Here is a 15900-nt window from a genome sequence, read left to right on the forward strand (position 1 = left end):
GGTTTTGAGTTAGACAAGTCTTGGGCTGCCGAGTGGTTTCGTTTCCTGACTTCCAATCCCAGATCACGGCTATGTTTGTCCAGCAGTGTCCGTGGGCTTTGCTTTGAGTGCTGGTGTTACATATAGCAGCTGAGAAGAACTGTGTCTACATCGACAACGTATTCCCTCGTCTGATTCCCCGTGCACTAATTGCTCCTGTTGCTCATTTAATTATGAGGCCCAAATGGGAGATAAATCTTGTGCCCTCATAGCCAAGAAGGCCAATGGGCTCCTGGCTGCAGCAGGAGCGTTGCCAGCGGGCGAGGGAGGGATCCTGCCCCTCTGCTCAGCTCTGGGGAGGCCGCACTGGAGCATTGGGGGCAGCTCTGGGCTCCCCGGGACAAGAGGGACCTGGAGCTGCTAGAGAGGGGCCAGGGCAGAGCCACGAAGATGAGGAAGGGACCGGAGCAGCTGTTGTGTGAGGAAGGACTGAGCGAGCGGGGCCTGTCCAGCCTGGAGAGGAGCAGCCTGAGAGGGATGTGACCAACATGGACAAGGACCTGAGGGGAGAGTGCAGGGAGGACGGGGCCAAACTCTCCTGGGTGGTGGCCGGTGCCAGGACAAGGGGTGACGGGGCCAAGCTGAAGCCCAGGCAGCTCCATGTCCATGTGAGGAAGAACTTCCTTGGTGTGAGGGTGCCGGAGCCCTGGCACAGGCTGCCCAGAGAGGCTGTGGAGTCTCCTGCTCTGGAGATCTGCAACCCGCCTGGATGCGCCCGGGTGCCCCGTGCTCTGGGTGTCCCTGCTGGAGCAGGGACTGCACGGGGGGATCCCGAGAGGGCCCTGCCAACCCCAGCCATCCTGTGTGTGATTCCGTGTGAACTTTCTCGAGGAGGGTTGTGTGGACAGCGCGGTCGGGTCAAAGCGGATCGCCTGGAGTGCCGTGACTCATTCCGGTGTCGGAGCGCTGGAGAAGCGCTTGCCTGGAAGGGCTCTAAGCTCAAGTGGAGCCGGCGCATGGGAGGTGCTTTAAAAATCCTGCTCGTGTGCGAGTTGGCAGCACGTTTTTTTTTTTAGGAAGGAAGGAATTCGCGCAGTCAAACAGGCTATGGATGGGGAAATCTGTGGGCCCTCATTTGTGCTGCACTGAGAGGTGGATGTAATTCCCTCGGGACAGGATTTTAGCCATGTTGTTTGGAGCCAATGCAGGCTTAAAATATAAAGATGTTGAGCTTGGGGATAGATCGTATCCCTATCTCACAGTGGGAAGTTGTGTGTAAAGCATTTTTCCCTTCTTTCAAAAATCTTTATAGAAAATGGGAGGGTTTTGGGAGCCCTCTAGGTTGGGGCTATTGTTGCAGGTAACAACTAGTACAGAACCAGATCTCCTCATTTTGGTGGGTTGAAGGTTTTTTCCCACCTCCTCTCCAAACAGGTTGATATCAACGCACAAGATTTTGCTCTTCCTGAGCAACGTGCTGTAGGAGACCCTGCTTGAGCAGGGGAGTTGCACTCGCTCCTCTCCAAATGCCCCTTTCAACCTCATCCGCTCCGTGACCCTGCGAGGAGGAAGGTCTGGGAAGCCTGAGCAAAGCAGGAGAAAGGAGAGGACGTTTTGCTGGTTTGGGCCATGTGAACGTCCCTGTTCTTGAGCGGAGGTGTTGAGGAACGTTGCTCCTTAGGGCTTTGTGACTTCTCAGTGGTGGCAGGGGACAGCACAGTGTAACATAACGGAGCGCTTGTACTGGCAGCGCTTCCAGGCCTGTGGTAAAACAGCTATTCCTTTCCATCTGAGGGATCTTGAAAACCCACTTATGGTGAAGAAACTGGAAGCAGATGTCCCTGGAGCTTTACACTTTGCTGAAAATGGGGGTGGTTATTTTTCACTTAGCTTCATTCTTCCCTTTGCTCAGCCCTAGGTCAACCTCTGGCTGTTTTGTGGGCTTTTTCCTTCCTCTTCTCACTTTTTTTTTTTTTTCCCCCCTCTAGCCCCAAACCGCTTGCTCTTCTGCTCTTTACCACCCTGCAGCGCGGCTTTGCATCTGCTCCCCGTATGGTAAACTTCACTTTGTGCCCTGCTTAATCCTGTGCCTCTTGACGAGAGAGAACCCCAGTTCTCTCCTCCCCGTCTCCCTGCTCTACTGCAGGGGGATTTGGTGGCCAGGGAGGTTTTCCTGCCATCTCAGAGGCACATGTAGCTCCTGGGAGGCAGGAGGGGGATCCTTGGGTGCTCTTTTATTCGAACCGCTCTGGATAAGTGAGTTTTCTGCTGGCTAAACGTGCACCCGTGCAAACCCCACAGATCTTAGGTGACACTTTGGCATTGTTGCTTTTCTGGATGCTGTTGCTGTGCTGGCTCCGTGGCGATGTCACTGATGTGGCAACGTGCAAAGCCTCCCCATGAGGCCCCAGGCTCTTCATATCACACAAGATTTGCCCTCACCAGCAGCTGCGACATTTAGCGGTTGAATTTTCCTGTTGACAAATTGTTCTTGCTTTGCCCTTTGCTTTATGGTTAACTCCCAACTTTCCTGTGAAAACTGAGAGGATTTTAGTTTTCCAGGAGGATCTCGCTGCAGTCAGGCTGTACCTGGAGCAGCGCAGGTCTCACTTGGATGGAACCAGCCAGTCACTGCAGAGCAGCTCTGTGCAAAAGCTTCCTGCTCCAGCTTCACACAGCGGGGTTATTTGTTTAAGGATTAGTGTATACGTTGGGGATTCAGTGTTATGTGACCCTTGCAACAGCACAAAGTACAGTCAAGCGTCTGGCTGTATCTGACTCTTTGACTTGCACTCGGAGGTGCTGCTGCTGTGGAGAGGGAAGGCCACGTGCTAACATGAACACAGACTTGCTGCTTCCTGAGCGAGTCCGATGCTGAAGCGATTTGACTCTTTTTAGGCAGATGTGAAACCTTAAAATAAGCCTTTCAAGGCAGCCAATGACACAAACACTTAAACATAGTCTTGTCAGCAAAAGTCGCTTGGAATTTGAGTGGAATTTGTTGAGCTGATGCCTGGTCTGTGTTGATACAAAGTCTGGAGGTAGCGTAACCTGCAAACACTTGTGTGTGGTTTATTTGACAGCATGTGAATCTAACTGGAGGAAAAAAAGAGAAAAAACTTCTAATTTTAATTTTCTTTTTCTATTCCTAGTAACGGCTTCTGCACCTGAAGATGTCTAACAATGGAGTTGAAACAGAAGACAAACCGCCTGCTCCTCCGATGAGAAACACCAGCACCATGATCGGATCAGGGAGCAAAGATGCTGGGACTTTAAACCACGGCTCAAAGCCTTTGCCTCCCAACCCAGAGGAGAAGAAAAAGAGAGACCGATTTTACCGATCTATTTTGCCAGGAGATAAAAGTACAGTGTTTTCACTGTTCTTACAAACCTCTCGCTGCTCAGGATGACCTTAGATGAAAACCACTTAATTATGGTTTAGTTTTCAGGAGATGGTTCGCTTTTTCTTCATACACAGCTGCCTTGGTCATTTAGGGGACATGAGCTGCTGGCTGTGGTTTTCTAATAATTAACCCTGCCACAATTAATCAGTCCTGCTTAATCTGTTTTGTGCTTTTCTTTTTTTTTTTTTTTTCTTTTTAAATTACAATAGCCATATCCCTGAAAGCAGGGACTAGCTTTTCCTTCTCCCACCTCAACTTCAGTGATCTTGGAAAGTCATTTAAATGTTTAGCTGACCTGCTTGTAGTTGGTACAAAGGTGGCCACTGGCAATCCCTTTGGAGGGATGAGGGCAGGTTGTTTCTTTGCTCTTTTGAACAGCAGATAATTTTGAGTCCGCGTGTCTAACATCTCCTGCCAGGGCTGTCGTATGTTACTACAGGGTCTCTTATGGCAAGTTTACTGTCAAAAGTGTAATTTCTCATCTTGCCCTGTTTTAGAATTTGGTTCAGACACTGTCTACTTGCTGTTAAGAATAATCTGTCTCTCTAAATACTTGCACATTTCTTGGGAACTGAAGGAATTTTCTCCTGCTATAGGAACTACAACAGATGGAAATGGGGCTAAGAGCTGTGAACTGTATGTACGATTCTAATTTTTAGGATCAAAGTATTTTAAAAATACATATATCATGTGAATCATTTGAAGTGATGTCAGGAAAAAAAATCCAATCTCTAACCTGTGCTTTCTTTTTATATCTGGCCTATTTTGGGAGTTCTTATTTCTAATGCATCAGCTTTTTGGACACCGGGTAACTGAAGTGAAGTCTGGTTATCATCTGTTTCATGACCTTCAGAAGGGAAGCTATCTCCTCAATTTCCAAGAGCCACTCGGAGTGGTAATTCTACTGCTTTAAATAAGCAAGAGAGATAGTATTCTGGGAAAACTTTCGTTTCTACAAAAAAAAAAATGTATTCATTATTAAGCATCAAATACCTTTGGCAACTTTGGATTGTTTTCAGACAGTGTTTTTGATTCTGTAATCCGTGAACTCCGTGTAATTCTGTAATCCATAAACTCAGTGTTAAAAGCTTGCAGGAGCTGGGTTAGAACTTGCTGTTTTGAGTATTAATCTTAAAGAGCTGTGGAAACTTTTTGGTTGGCTTATTTTAAAGGAATATCTTAAAAAAAAAACTTTAATCTCAACAATTGAAGAACGTGAAGAAATCACCTGAAATTTAGAAGAGATTAAAAGGCTGAAATGCTAGTTTGAACTGTATTTTCAAGGAAAGCTGCAAAAAGTGAATGGTTCAGGTAAAATGAGATTTTAAGATTGATTTTAAGATGCCTGCGTTCCCTGCAGATATTGCCAACGTGGCAGATGCTTCGAGACACGAGAGGTTTTTGTGTAGCCAAGCCCAGCAGAGCCTTCTGTTGCAGTGCACCTGCTCAAGCAGCAGTGATTGCTCCTGTCCTCTAGCTCCTGTTCTGCAGAAAAATGCCTTTAACGCTGTCACCTTCACTCAGGATTCGTTGTTTTTCATCTAATGAAAACTTCTTCCAACCTTTAAGATGGCAACTAAGTTCCCAGCGCCTGCTGCTGTAGTAAATGAGTTTATTACAGAGTGTTTTTTTCTTTTGTACCTGAAACACTTTGGATGCTGCTTGTTGGTTTATCTGGTATAGTTTTTTTCTATTCCATTGGAGTAGATTAATTTAGGGAAATCTGTGACCTGTTCATTTGCCATGGTGCAAATCCATGTGGGTCTAAATCCTGGCCCTCAACACATGCAGGGCGCACACACTTCTGTTAATCTGTGTCCCCCTGTTAGGTTGCTTTGCCCTGCTCTGTTTGCAAAACTAAGACATGATTTGGTATCCTGGTTTCATCTGTCCCAGGCGAAACCCAAAATCTGGTATTTAAAAGCACATTGGCCTGGTACAGGACGATCTAGCTCCGCATCTGTTTGCTGCTTCCAAAACGAGTTGGCAGCACTGTAATTTTTGTGGCTGTAGCCTAATCAAAGTCCTGTTTGGGGAGAGGAAGCAGGCTTAGGTTGATGTGTGCCACACACAGCTCCTCTGAGCTGGTGGAAAAGACCTTTCTCATCTCAGAAGGCTTTAGGATGGGCTCTCCATGTCGCTTTGCTGTTGGAAATTGTGCTGTGAAGCTGCCAGAGCATCCCGAGGAGGCTTCCGGAGTGGCTGTTGTACCGATGTGTCACCTTTTTCTTGAGGAGGTATTTTAGGAATAAAGCAATCGCTGGTAGGCCAACCAAGCAGGTATTTGGTTTGTACTTATCTTTTATTTAAGATTCTTGAGGATTTTTTGGCTTTTATGGCAAGGCTAATCCAACTGTAAAGGGGGATTAAGTGTTAAATCAGGTTGGGAGTGCCTGTCTCTCTCTTAATTCCTTTTAGCTCATACCTCCTGCTGTAACATAAATACCTGCTACAGAAAGCAATTATATTATTAATATTTTAATACATTTAGGCTTTTAGATCCATCACATTTCAGATGAAAAGCTTCTGGCATTCCTTGTCCTGCGAGAATCCTCAAGGAATATCCTTGAGTTCCTGTTCTGGCTACGTGTGGACTCACGTGCTGCTGTATTTGACTAGGTGCTATAAAACCCCAAGTGGGGCAGTCAGACAGATTTAAAATCTATACAGAGCAATTGTGGTTTCACCCATGGCAGCATTACAGCATCTTTCAGCTTTCTGTACTTACTTTGGTAAGTCAGTCATTCCTCTGTGATTAAGTTCCCCCATTCTCCTGTCTGAAAGAGGAAATGGGAAACAATCTGTTCTTTTTCCATGCCCCAACTGAGCATCCGAGTCTTCTCTTTCTCCAGAAATAGCAAGCAGTGCCAGAGCCCATCACTGGAGAAAGCAGAATTTGGTCCTCTCGGTGTCTTTACACATCTCACCAGCAGAAGCAGCTTAAATAATCGCGTTAAACATCAGCCATGCATGTTTCTGAAATACCTGTTTTTTGGCATTTGTGTTGGAAAACATCAGCTACAAAACAACTCTTGGACTTCAGATACATAACACAGCAGCTGGAGAACATAAGTGGTTTAGTCACCTTCTCCTGGCTCTGTTTATTTAACTGCAAGGAGCAGCAAATGGGAGTAGAACGTGGTTCTTCCTTAAAGTGATCTCAGTTTCTTGAGTAGTGTGCAGATTAAAAAAAAAGGTGGAGTTTTTATTGCATATTCCATGTAGATAAACTTAATAGGAGACATAATGATAATCTTATATTTTTAAGGGTGCAGCTGTTTTGATTTCTTTTCTTTCCTGTTTGTCATGACTTCTGCTCCTCGCCCGCCACATTCTGCTCTGTTTTCTTGCTGAGTGTTCAGAGCTCATCATTAAAACCAAGTTTAGGTCATTCCTTGAGCAGGAGGTTGCACAGATGGGATATAACTCTTATAACTCTTACTTGTGTAAAGTTGCATAGCAGAAGCGTGCCCATGTTACATTTGTTTATAAACTCTGTTTTGATGGTGTAGGATGGAGGAAGTTAATTTATAAATGGTATTTGTAGTTAGTTTTGTCCCTCTCTAATGTGAGAGGTGAGTGCATATTAACAGCATATATTTTTTTAAGGATCTTTCCATATGTTGCTTAAAACTAAACAAAGCGTGTCAAAGCTCCAAGGCTCCAGTTCCTTCCACTCTGACCTACGTAGGTTTGAGTGAGTGTTTTAGGTGCATAGTGCTTGTGCTGTTGAGTCTAGCTCTGCCAGTTGGTACTCTCAAATATCAATTTCCTTGTCTTATATTTGTCCTGTGCTGGGGGACTCTGATTTTCATTGTTCACTGACTGCAGCTGCTCTCAAATGAGGTGAACATTGTTTTTAACTTGCTGAACATCTGCCTCAGATTGAAATCCTGTGACTGGCAAAAGTGGGTCTATGGGTGGGTGAATTGCAGACGGTCGGGGAGATCGTAGTTCTTGATGGATTTTCCTTTCTTTTCTGATTTCTTCTAGCCAATAAAAAGAAGGAGAAAGAGCGGCCAGAGATCTCCCTCCCGTCAGACTTCGAGCACACGATCCATGTGGGCTTTGATGCAGTCACAGGAGAATTCACAGTGAGTCCATTGGAGGAAAGGGGGATCGTGCGGTTTTGCTCTTCACTGGGAGGAGCTGGGGCTTATGAATCTTTCATACAGCAATGCCACAAAGGCTGTTACCATCATCGAGCTTGAAAAACATCTGCAGGGGCCTGCCCCCTCATTCCTGCTGAGAGATTGTTTGTCAAATGTGGCACATCCCAGCAAACTTTCCTTTTCCTGTTTTTCAGCTGCTGTGGGCAAAAACACATTTCCCCTTATTTCCACTCCCTTCTAGAGTTGGATTAGGGCTACTGCACAGTCTGTGCCCTCTCAGTGGGGCTCAGAGCTCCCTTTAGGAGAGAGCCAGCTCTGTGTCCCTGTGCATGTGTCCTCCTTAGGCTAAGTGGCAGATACTGCTACATATTTTTTCTTACTGACATCCAAATTATTAGGGAGCCACCACTGCACTTCATCATATTTTTCTTAATTTGATCTCAAGGTAGGATTTAACAGCAAAAGTTCTTTATGAGCAAGCTGCTTATAGCTTATATTTAATATATTGCTCCTTCAGGGCCTTTGCTTTCCTAGCCTGAGCCATGTGTGCAGTTATGTTGTGCGTGTCTTGCGTCTAGACCTGCCCAGGTTAACCTGGATGTACCAGCTGGGCATTGGCTCCGAGTGGTGCATCCATTGCCCCTTTATACAGGGAAGGTAACGGTGTTGAGCAAAAGGAATCCCAGTGACCTCCTGCTTCACCTGCACCAGCTGTTGATCTTGCTTGGGAAGGAAGTCACAGGTCAAATTGTCCTCCAGATTTGTTGGAAATGATGTGTCTGTAGTGAAGTTCTGACCTCCTATTTGAGGTTATCGTCGCTGCTGTCCCAGCAACCCCCGACAACCCCCAAACCCCTCTTAGCAAAATGCTATAGTGTACAAGAAGATCTTAATGAATATTGCACAGCTACTGTAGTAGATGTTGTAAAATATATGTTACTTATGTAGTCACTCTTGGATATTTGTGCAAAGATTTTTTTTCTCGTTTTCCTGAGGCTTTTCCTGAAATGCAGCATCGTGTCTTTCTCTGTAGTTTTGGTCTTCCGAGGATCTTGAGCTTGCAAAGTGTCTGGAGATCCGGTGGCATCTGTGTATCCACATATGTGGTATTTATGTGACTTCTAACAGAGATGACGGATGAGATGATATCATCCCACCGCCTTTCGTTTTTTTTTTTCTTTTCTCCTCTTTTTCTTCACAGCACCAAAAATAACCCCAGAAACAGTGCAACAGGACTAACATGGCAGGTACCTGTGCTGTGACTCGCATTAGCCAGACTATAGTCTAACAAAGTCCGTCTCCAACAGGGAATGCCAGAGCAATGGGCCCGTTTGCTGCAGACATCCAACATCACCAAGTCGGAGCAGAAGAAGAACCCCCAGGCAGTGCTGGATGTGCTGGAGTTCTACAACTCCAAAAAGATCTCCAACAGCCAGAAGTACATGAGTTTCACAGGTGTGTGGTCATCATCTCATGCCTCAAAGCTGCTTCGTTCAGCTTTTCGTTAGGGTCACTGCGTATGTCATACAGTCGGGTCAGTATCTGGTTGAAACGGCAAGTAGATCCACCTTTTCAAAAACTTGGGAAGGAGATTGGGAAGGAGTGTGGAGGAGGAGGTCAGGCAACTGGCTAACTCCAAAAACAGAGGGGTTTTTTGGAAGTTGCAAACAACACCTGGAAGGCAGATCCCAGAATCCTAGTGTTGTGCCCAGGTGATGAAAATCCCTGGAGAAAAGAGGCACTAAATTTTGCTTCTCATGTGGATGTTGCTTCACATGTGCTTGGGGAGAGCTTTCTCTGCTCCCCGTATGCTCTGATTGAGGAATATTGCTCAGCTTCTAGATACTTGATAGCTGCTGGCTGCATTTCCCTATAAATCAAAGCTGCTGAGGTTTTCTGTCTTCTTGGTGTGGATTACCTGCCTCCAGGAGAATTCCTGCAATCACCACTCCTTTTCCCTGTCAAATCTCACTCCCTTTCTCAAGCTTTCCCCCTGCCTTGACTCTTTTAAGAGGCATATTACCAGAGCTGCTGTTAACTCTGGCAGTCTCCAGGGATAAAGATGCAGATTCTCCCAGTGTTGCCTGGGCAGTTGGATAAGCAGCCCACGGGTTAACTAGTGGGGTCCTTGGTTGCTGTTCCAGGAAGTTTTAGTGGCCCAATCTGAACATCGTGCAGGTCTCAGGTGAGCTGCAGTGCCTTAGCTGCTGACTTAGCCCTTCCTAAGCCTCTTGAAAAGGTTTTGGGCATGAAGATGGATGACAGCTCTGGCTCGCAGGTGTTGCTCTGGGAAATTCCACCCTTCTGCAGCAGGGGCCCCTGCCTTTGTCTGCAGAACTTGCTGCTCCCACACCTGCCAGGTGTCAGCTTGCTCTGCGGAGTCCCTTTGAACTTCGTTTGCTCCGGAAAAGGGCCTCGGGTGCAGGGCCTCTAAATGGCATCCAACCTATAGATCATTCCAGGAGAACAACCCCAGAAAGTCAGAAACCTTTAAAAAATGCCTTCTGTTCTCTTGAGCTTAATTGGATTTGAAATGATTAATTTTGTTTCTGGGCTTGCCTGTAAGCTGTGATTCACATTGCTGTGTCCTGAGATAACGCATGAAGGTGGGGTCTGTCATGAGAGACTTTTCTCTTTCATTTTTGAAAGCAAATGGTGCCTCTCTTCAGGCCTGGCTTTTCCTGGTATGCTTTGAGGGCACCTATCCGTCTGGATACCCTGCAGAAGGATTGCTTGTGTCCTGGATCCTGGCGGTGTCCTAACGCTGGGCAGCAACACGACTTCAGATGCTTCAGGGGTTTTAAGGTCGAAGAACTAATGAAAACTTTTGGCCTGGAAGTTCAGGCTGTAGCTGGGAAGGAGAGGGTCAGTTTTCTGCCTAAATGAGATGTTCCTTTCCCTGTCCATCGTCTACACTCCATCTGAGTGACAGGCTGGTCTATATATATATATATATTTTTTTTTTCTGCTGTCTGTAGAGAGAATCTACAGCAACTGCCTTTGCCAAAGTGTTTGAAATTAGGCAAGATAGTGTGGAAATTCAGGCAAGACAGTGTGGACTTGAGAGCAGCAGTTCTCCCTGTCTAGCACTTTCCGAAGGGACCATTTTCCTCTCTCCTTCCCCAGTTTAGCCACATTTGCAAATAATTCCATATTGTTCATGTTATTTATTTATTAGTATCTTTCTTTTTCAGATAAGTCAACGGAGGAATACCATTCATCAAACACATTGGTAAGCTTAACCTCATGTTATCTCTCAAGTGTGTGAATTTAAAAGCACATATGGAATAGCTACATGGAAACTGTTTCATCAGCCTTCCCTGTCATCTTGAGGCTATCTAAAGTGTAGCCACGCACTTTTAGCTGTGTCTCTATGGTGCCTTTAAACACATATTAATTTATGAACACTTCCCACTCACCTATTTTTAAACATACATATGTGTGTATGTATTTGACAACTTATCTGAACTTTTTCTTTCAGCTGTGAGAGAATCAAGTAGACACAAGAGGCTTTTGTTAGTGAATAGTGAATTCTCCATAGAAATTGTTCTGTATGTGTTTCCTCTGGGTGTGGGAATCTCGAGGATGATGATAACCTGTCGGCTTTGTCTCTGTAAACATCTGCCATCTAGTGAAGTTTAATTACTAACCAGCAAAGTCTGACTGAAGTAGTGTTGATTAACCAAGCCACCCTTGGCAGAAAGGGAAGTAAAAGCCTCTCCTTCTCCTCCTCTCTCCTTGACCTTTCCTCTATCCATAGCAGACACGGCTCCTGCCCTCCACGTTGGGAGGCAGAACTGAAAAGCTCTGTAATGTTTGTCTGGGGTGAGGGGAGGGATGGAATAAACAAAACTTTCTATTGAAGATGATTCATAAAACCCCACAGTTCCCTCGTCTCTTGTTTTCTCACTGCTGGGACATTATCTGGAGTTGGCTTGTTCTGCTCCCTTCCGGAGCCAGCGTATTCCTTCCTATCGGATCATTTAGGGGCTCTCTGCTAAAATAAAAAGGAAACTTTTCTTTTCTCTAGGAATTATTTCGCCTCATTGTGTGCCAGTGCTCAGGGGCTTAGGATGCCTGAGGCTTTTGGAGTTGAAAGTAAATCCTGAAAGTAGTAGTACTTACGAGCCTACTGAGATGCCTATTCTTTTTCATAAGGCACCGGATAACCTTTAAGGTTGGAGAGAACCAGAAAATTTCCCAGTACGTAGGCATTTTGGCATTGTTTTTTTGAACATGTTATGCTTTTGCAATATGTCAAGGGCACATTAGCAATTTTATGTTAGAATGCCAGTGACTTCAAAACCCTTTGATTCAGTGAAATGTTACATTTTCTCCTTTATTTGATAGAGCATGTCAGTGTAATGCTTTAAAAGCCATTTTTTTCCCTTGCCATTCTTAGGTAGCTGATAGAAAACAAATTGGAAGCAAGAGCACAGGGATAACTGGTCTAGTGGATTGAGAGACTTGCTATGTTTATTCCGAAATGTTTAGTGTGAAGGATGCTGTGAACTTCACATCCAGTCTGTTTCAAATTATAAGGGGAGAAATGGCTTTGACTTTGAACCACACTATTCCAGATTATTTTTTAACTGCTTGTGTTGCTTTTAAAGAACTTCTTGTTCCTATTTTACGTAAGATTTTCCTTTTGGAATTGATTTTAGTAGGGATTTGAAAGATTTTTACCAGATCATGTTTCCAAAATCTCCAGTTACTTGAGTGTGAGTCACAGTACCAAAACTGATGTTAACTTGACCTCCCAATTTTTAGAGAAAGCATTTAGATTTGGGTGTAAATAAATCATTGGAAGACTGAAATCTCTACATGATTAGGGCTCAGCACAAGCAGCAGAACAGAAGGAACATGAAGAGGGGTGAATGATCTGCTGTGCGTGAACTCAGCCTCAGAGTGGGCTGGGCTGCTCCCCTAAATGCCTCCCATGTAGAATGAGAGCCATCTGGGTTTGGATTTTTTTAGATACGGCAACTTTATATCTTTTCTTTCTCCTTTTGTGCTTGCTTCAGTGTGTTCTTTATTGTGAGCATCGCCCAATATTTGTGATTTGCTTCTAACGAGGCTTTTGGGGTTTCGTTGCTGTTTGTGCAGAACGTGAAGGCTGTGTCTGAGACGCCCGCAGTGCCTTCGGTGTCTGAAGATGAAGACGATGAAGACGACGCAGCTCCACCCCCTGTGATAGCTCCACGCCCGGAACATACAAAATCTGTGAGCAAAACCTGCCTTTGCAGCCAGCTTTCGGCTGTGGTTCCTCATGCATCGTGTGGGGACTGGGGCAGAGCCCCTCCTGGGAGCAGGAGGGAGGAGATGGGGAGCTGTTAAAACATCAGCTGCAGAAATACATCACTGACCAAAAAATAAAAGATCATCAGAGCAAGAGATGACTAGAAATGGTCAACTCTTGATCTGCCTTGTTACTGATGTGTGTGTTTTTACCCCCCCAATCAGATATACACCCGCTCTGTGATAGACCCCCTTCCTCCTCCTACCAAAGACATGGCCACCTCTCCGATTTCTTCTCCCACCGAAAACAACACGGCAGCCCCTGACATGCTGATTAGGAACACGGAGAAACAGAAGAAAAAGCCAAAAATGTCGGATGAAGAGATACTGGAAAAACTGAGTAGGTCCTCCTTGATTTTTAAAGTCCTGCTCTTACTGTGTTTATTTCTTAACATGAGGATGTTAGTGTTTTATGATCTGTTGTTGAAGACTTTGTTAACTGAAGTCCCATGGGAGCTGCAGATCCTCAGGGTCTGCAAAACAAGCTCTGGTTCTGTAACATCTCCTTAGGTGTGAAGTCTGAGATTGTCCCAGATTTTGATATTCCGCAGCTCAGGAGTGTGAAATGTTAGACCTGAGGTGAGCAGAGCATCCTGCTGTGGCTAAAACACAGAGGGAGGGTGTGGATAACCCAAATTAGTGGTCATTTCTGAGAAAAAAATGATGGCTTATCAATGTCTCTCTCGTGTCCTGCTACTGCCTTTAACAGTCCCAACCTGCAGCTCGCCGGTCTTATTTAACTTGCTGCTGTACAGCCTGGCATGGTTTGGATACGCTCTGGTGGCAGCATCTGACAGCTGGCCCAGCTCATCCGTGCCATTGATTGCTTTCCTCAGTGCAGGGTACCTGATTTTCTAACTACTAATCCTGTATTAATGACATACAGACTTTGTTTGTCAGTTGGTTAGCACCCCTATAGTCGTACTTGTCGTGTCTGTTGAGGGTTTGCTCACCAAAAAGTCATTATGTTATGAAAGGAAAGCTAATAGCTGGATGAAGTGAAATTTAATATGAAGCTATGGCTTAAAAAGGTAATAAATAGGTATCTAAGTGCTTTGTTCTTCTAAAATGGAGTCTAAATTGAACTGGTGCCATGTAAACTGTTATCTAAAAACTACTTTTTGAAGCCCGTCATGTCATAACAGCAGCTTGACTGATGTCAGGCTGGACCCATGTAGCATTAAGAACTGGAGGCCTTTGGTGAACAGGCACAACAAGCAGGGACTGCTTGATAGAAGTTTGTTATTGCAGTGTGAATAGACTCACTCCTGTAATCAAGAGAAATGCAAGTGCAGCTGTTAGGGCTCTTAATGGGATTTATATAGTCTAGTTTTTCCTTTTCTCCTGTGCAAAGGTGCATCATGTTCCCCTCCCCTTACCTCTATCTACCCCGAATCCTGCAGGTTTGGCTGCTTTCCAGTGATGTCTGAAAATAACCAGCCTGTGCTCTGTTTGCTGCTGGGTGCCTTGGCCTGATGACTGAGTGCAGTTTCCTTGCCAGGCTCATCCCCAAGCCCCTGTGAAAGCAGCTCTGTGTCCTTATCGATGCCAAATCCTCCCTGAGCCCAAGCTGCCCCTCTCGGTCCCGCTTTGCGGAGCACCAAGTGTCTTCCCTGGGAGGGATGCAGTAATTTGCTTTATTCCAACTGAACAGCCACGGGAGGAGGAATGAGGTGAGATGGTGCCAAGCGGTGCTGTCCTCCCTTGGCAACTGCTCTTGAAACCAGAACCACTTCCTTCAGCCATCAGGTTCCCAGCAGAGCAGCTGAGTGTTGCCTGGGCCATCCTGGGGGAGTTTTGCTCTGAAGGGTCTCTAAATATGCCCTAAGTTGTTTTCAGTGCAGGCATTGCGTCAGTAGCATCTGCTTTGTGTGGAAACACAGAAAACATTTTGTTCTGCTGGGAATTGTCAGGGAGTAGGGAAGTCTTGGGCTAGCTTGCAGCCATGAGCTCTACGGAAAGTGGGACCTCAGAGTCCAGATTCTGAAGATGTCACAAGGACAAGGAGTCTTGGGTCATCCAATTTGTTGAAGTTTGGGGTGACTGAAAATCACAGGTTTTCAGCAAATGACTATTTGCACAGGCCAGGGCAGTGTATCCACATCCTGTGCAGAGCAGCGTGCAGTAACTGGCTGTAAATGTGAGTAATGTTTGTTTTCTGGTGCTTCTGATGGGAAATATCTGTGAGAGGGGAAGGCCACAGCTATGATGAGTGTAAATAACTGAGGACTTCCTTGGTATCGTGCTCGTCTGGATTTGAAACAAGTGGTTCCCGAGGCTCTGCAGAGCCCGGTGCGGCCACGAGGCCGCTCTTGCCATGTGCTTGCCCAGGCTTTGGTTCTTTTAATTGTGCTAAAAAGAACTTTTAAAAATCTCAGTTGTTTTTTCTTTTGTTCTCTTCCTGTAGGGAGTATCGTGAGCGTGGGTGATCCCAAGAAGAAGTACACACATTTTGAGAAGATTGGACAAGGGTTGGTATCGGCTCCCTCTCCGTCCTGTACCTTTCCTTGTACTGAGAAGGAAGCAGAGCAACCAGGCTAAGCTTGTGGGAATGCTGATGGTGATATTTTCCTTCCACTCTTCTCCTGTTCGTGGCAAATGTCGAGTCACAGTGACTGGGGGTTTTGTGTGATTGTGTTTTAATACGAGAAAATATGTCATTAGATGATGAGGTTGCTAAATATAGCTGCAGCCAGGGAAGAAACCGCTTATTTTCAGTGTACAAGACAACCTTCAAATTACAGATTTGCTTTCTGAATTATCTCTCCTTGATGCTGGTGCTGTGTCCCCCTTAGCAGAAAAGGGCTCAGGGCAGAGGCCACGATGGTGATTTCTGATCCCAGCTGAGATGGGATCAACTCATGGCCCTGCAGCTGTTGCTGGTTTAGCAGGAGAGGGTTGGGGGCACCTCCTGTCCCGTGTGGCACCTCCTGTCCCATGTCACGAGCTTCATTCCACTTAGGCTCTCTGGCCACTGCTTTACCAGCAAAGTTGGCTCAGAAATACAGAAATATTTCAGATGATGTTTACTTCTGAAATTGTTGCATGGAAAAGAAAGGGAATCGGAGTGTTTTATGAGGACAAGCAGAGCAGGGAGTTTTCAGCCT

The 15900-nt window shown here is 45.6% G+C and overlaps 1 protein-coding gene across 1 annotated transcript in view; it reads left to right on the plus strand.

The window, feature by feature from the left end:
• PAK1 (p21 (RAC1) activated kinase 1) overlaps positions 1-15900 on the plus strand; it is a 58480-nt gene that overhangs the window by 29606 nt on the left and 12974 nt on the right. Inside the window, exons 2-8 of the mRNA XM_088534992.1 lie at positions 3132-3342; positions 7377-7477; positions 8803-8950; positions 10690-10727; positions 12602-12718; positions 12959-13133; positions 15201-15264. Of these exons, the coding sequence (XP_088391118.1) occupies positions 3153-3342; positions 7377-7477; positions 8803-8950; positions 10690-10727; positions 12602-12718; positions 12959-13133; positions 15201-15264 (833 nt within the window). The 5' untranslated portion in view covers positions 3132-3152. The remainder of the gene's footprint in view (positions 1-3131; positions 3343-7376; positions 7478-8802; positions 8951-10689; positions 10728-12601; positions 12719-12958; positions 13134-15200; positions 15265-15900) is intronic.

This window comes from Tinamus guttatus, unplaced genomic scaffold (genome assembly GCF_059628265.1).
Source record: "Tinamus guttatus ecotype Peru unplaced genomic scaffold, ASM5962826v1 Tinamus_guttatus_pri_ptg000602l, whole genome shotgun sequence".
Taxonomy (NCBI): Eukaryota; Metazoa; Chordata; class Aves; order Tinamiformes; family Tinamidae; genus Tinamus; species Tinamus guttatus.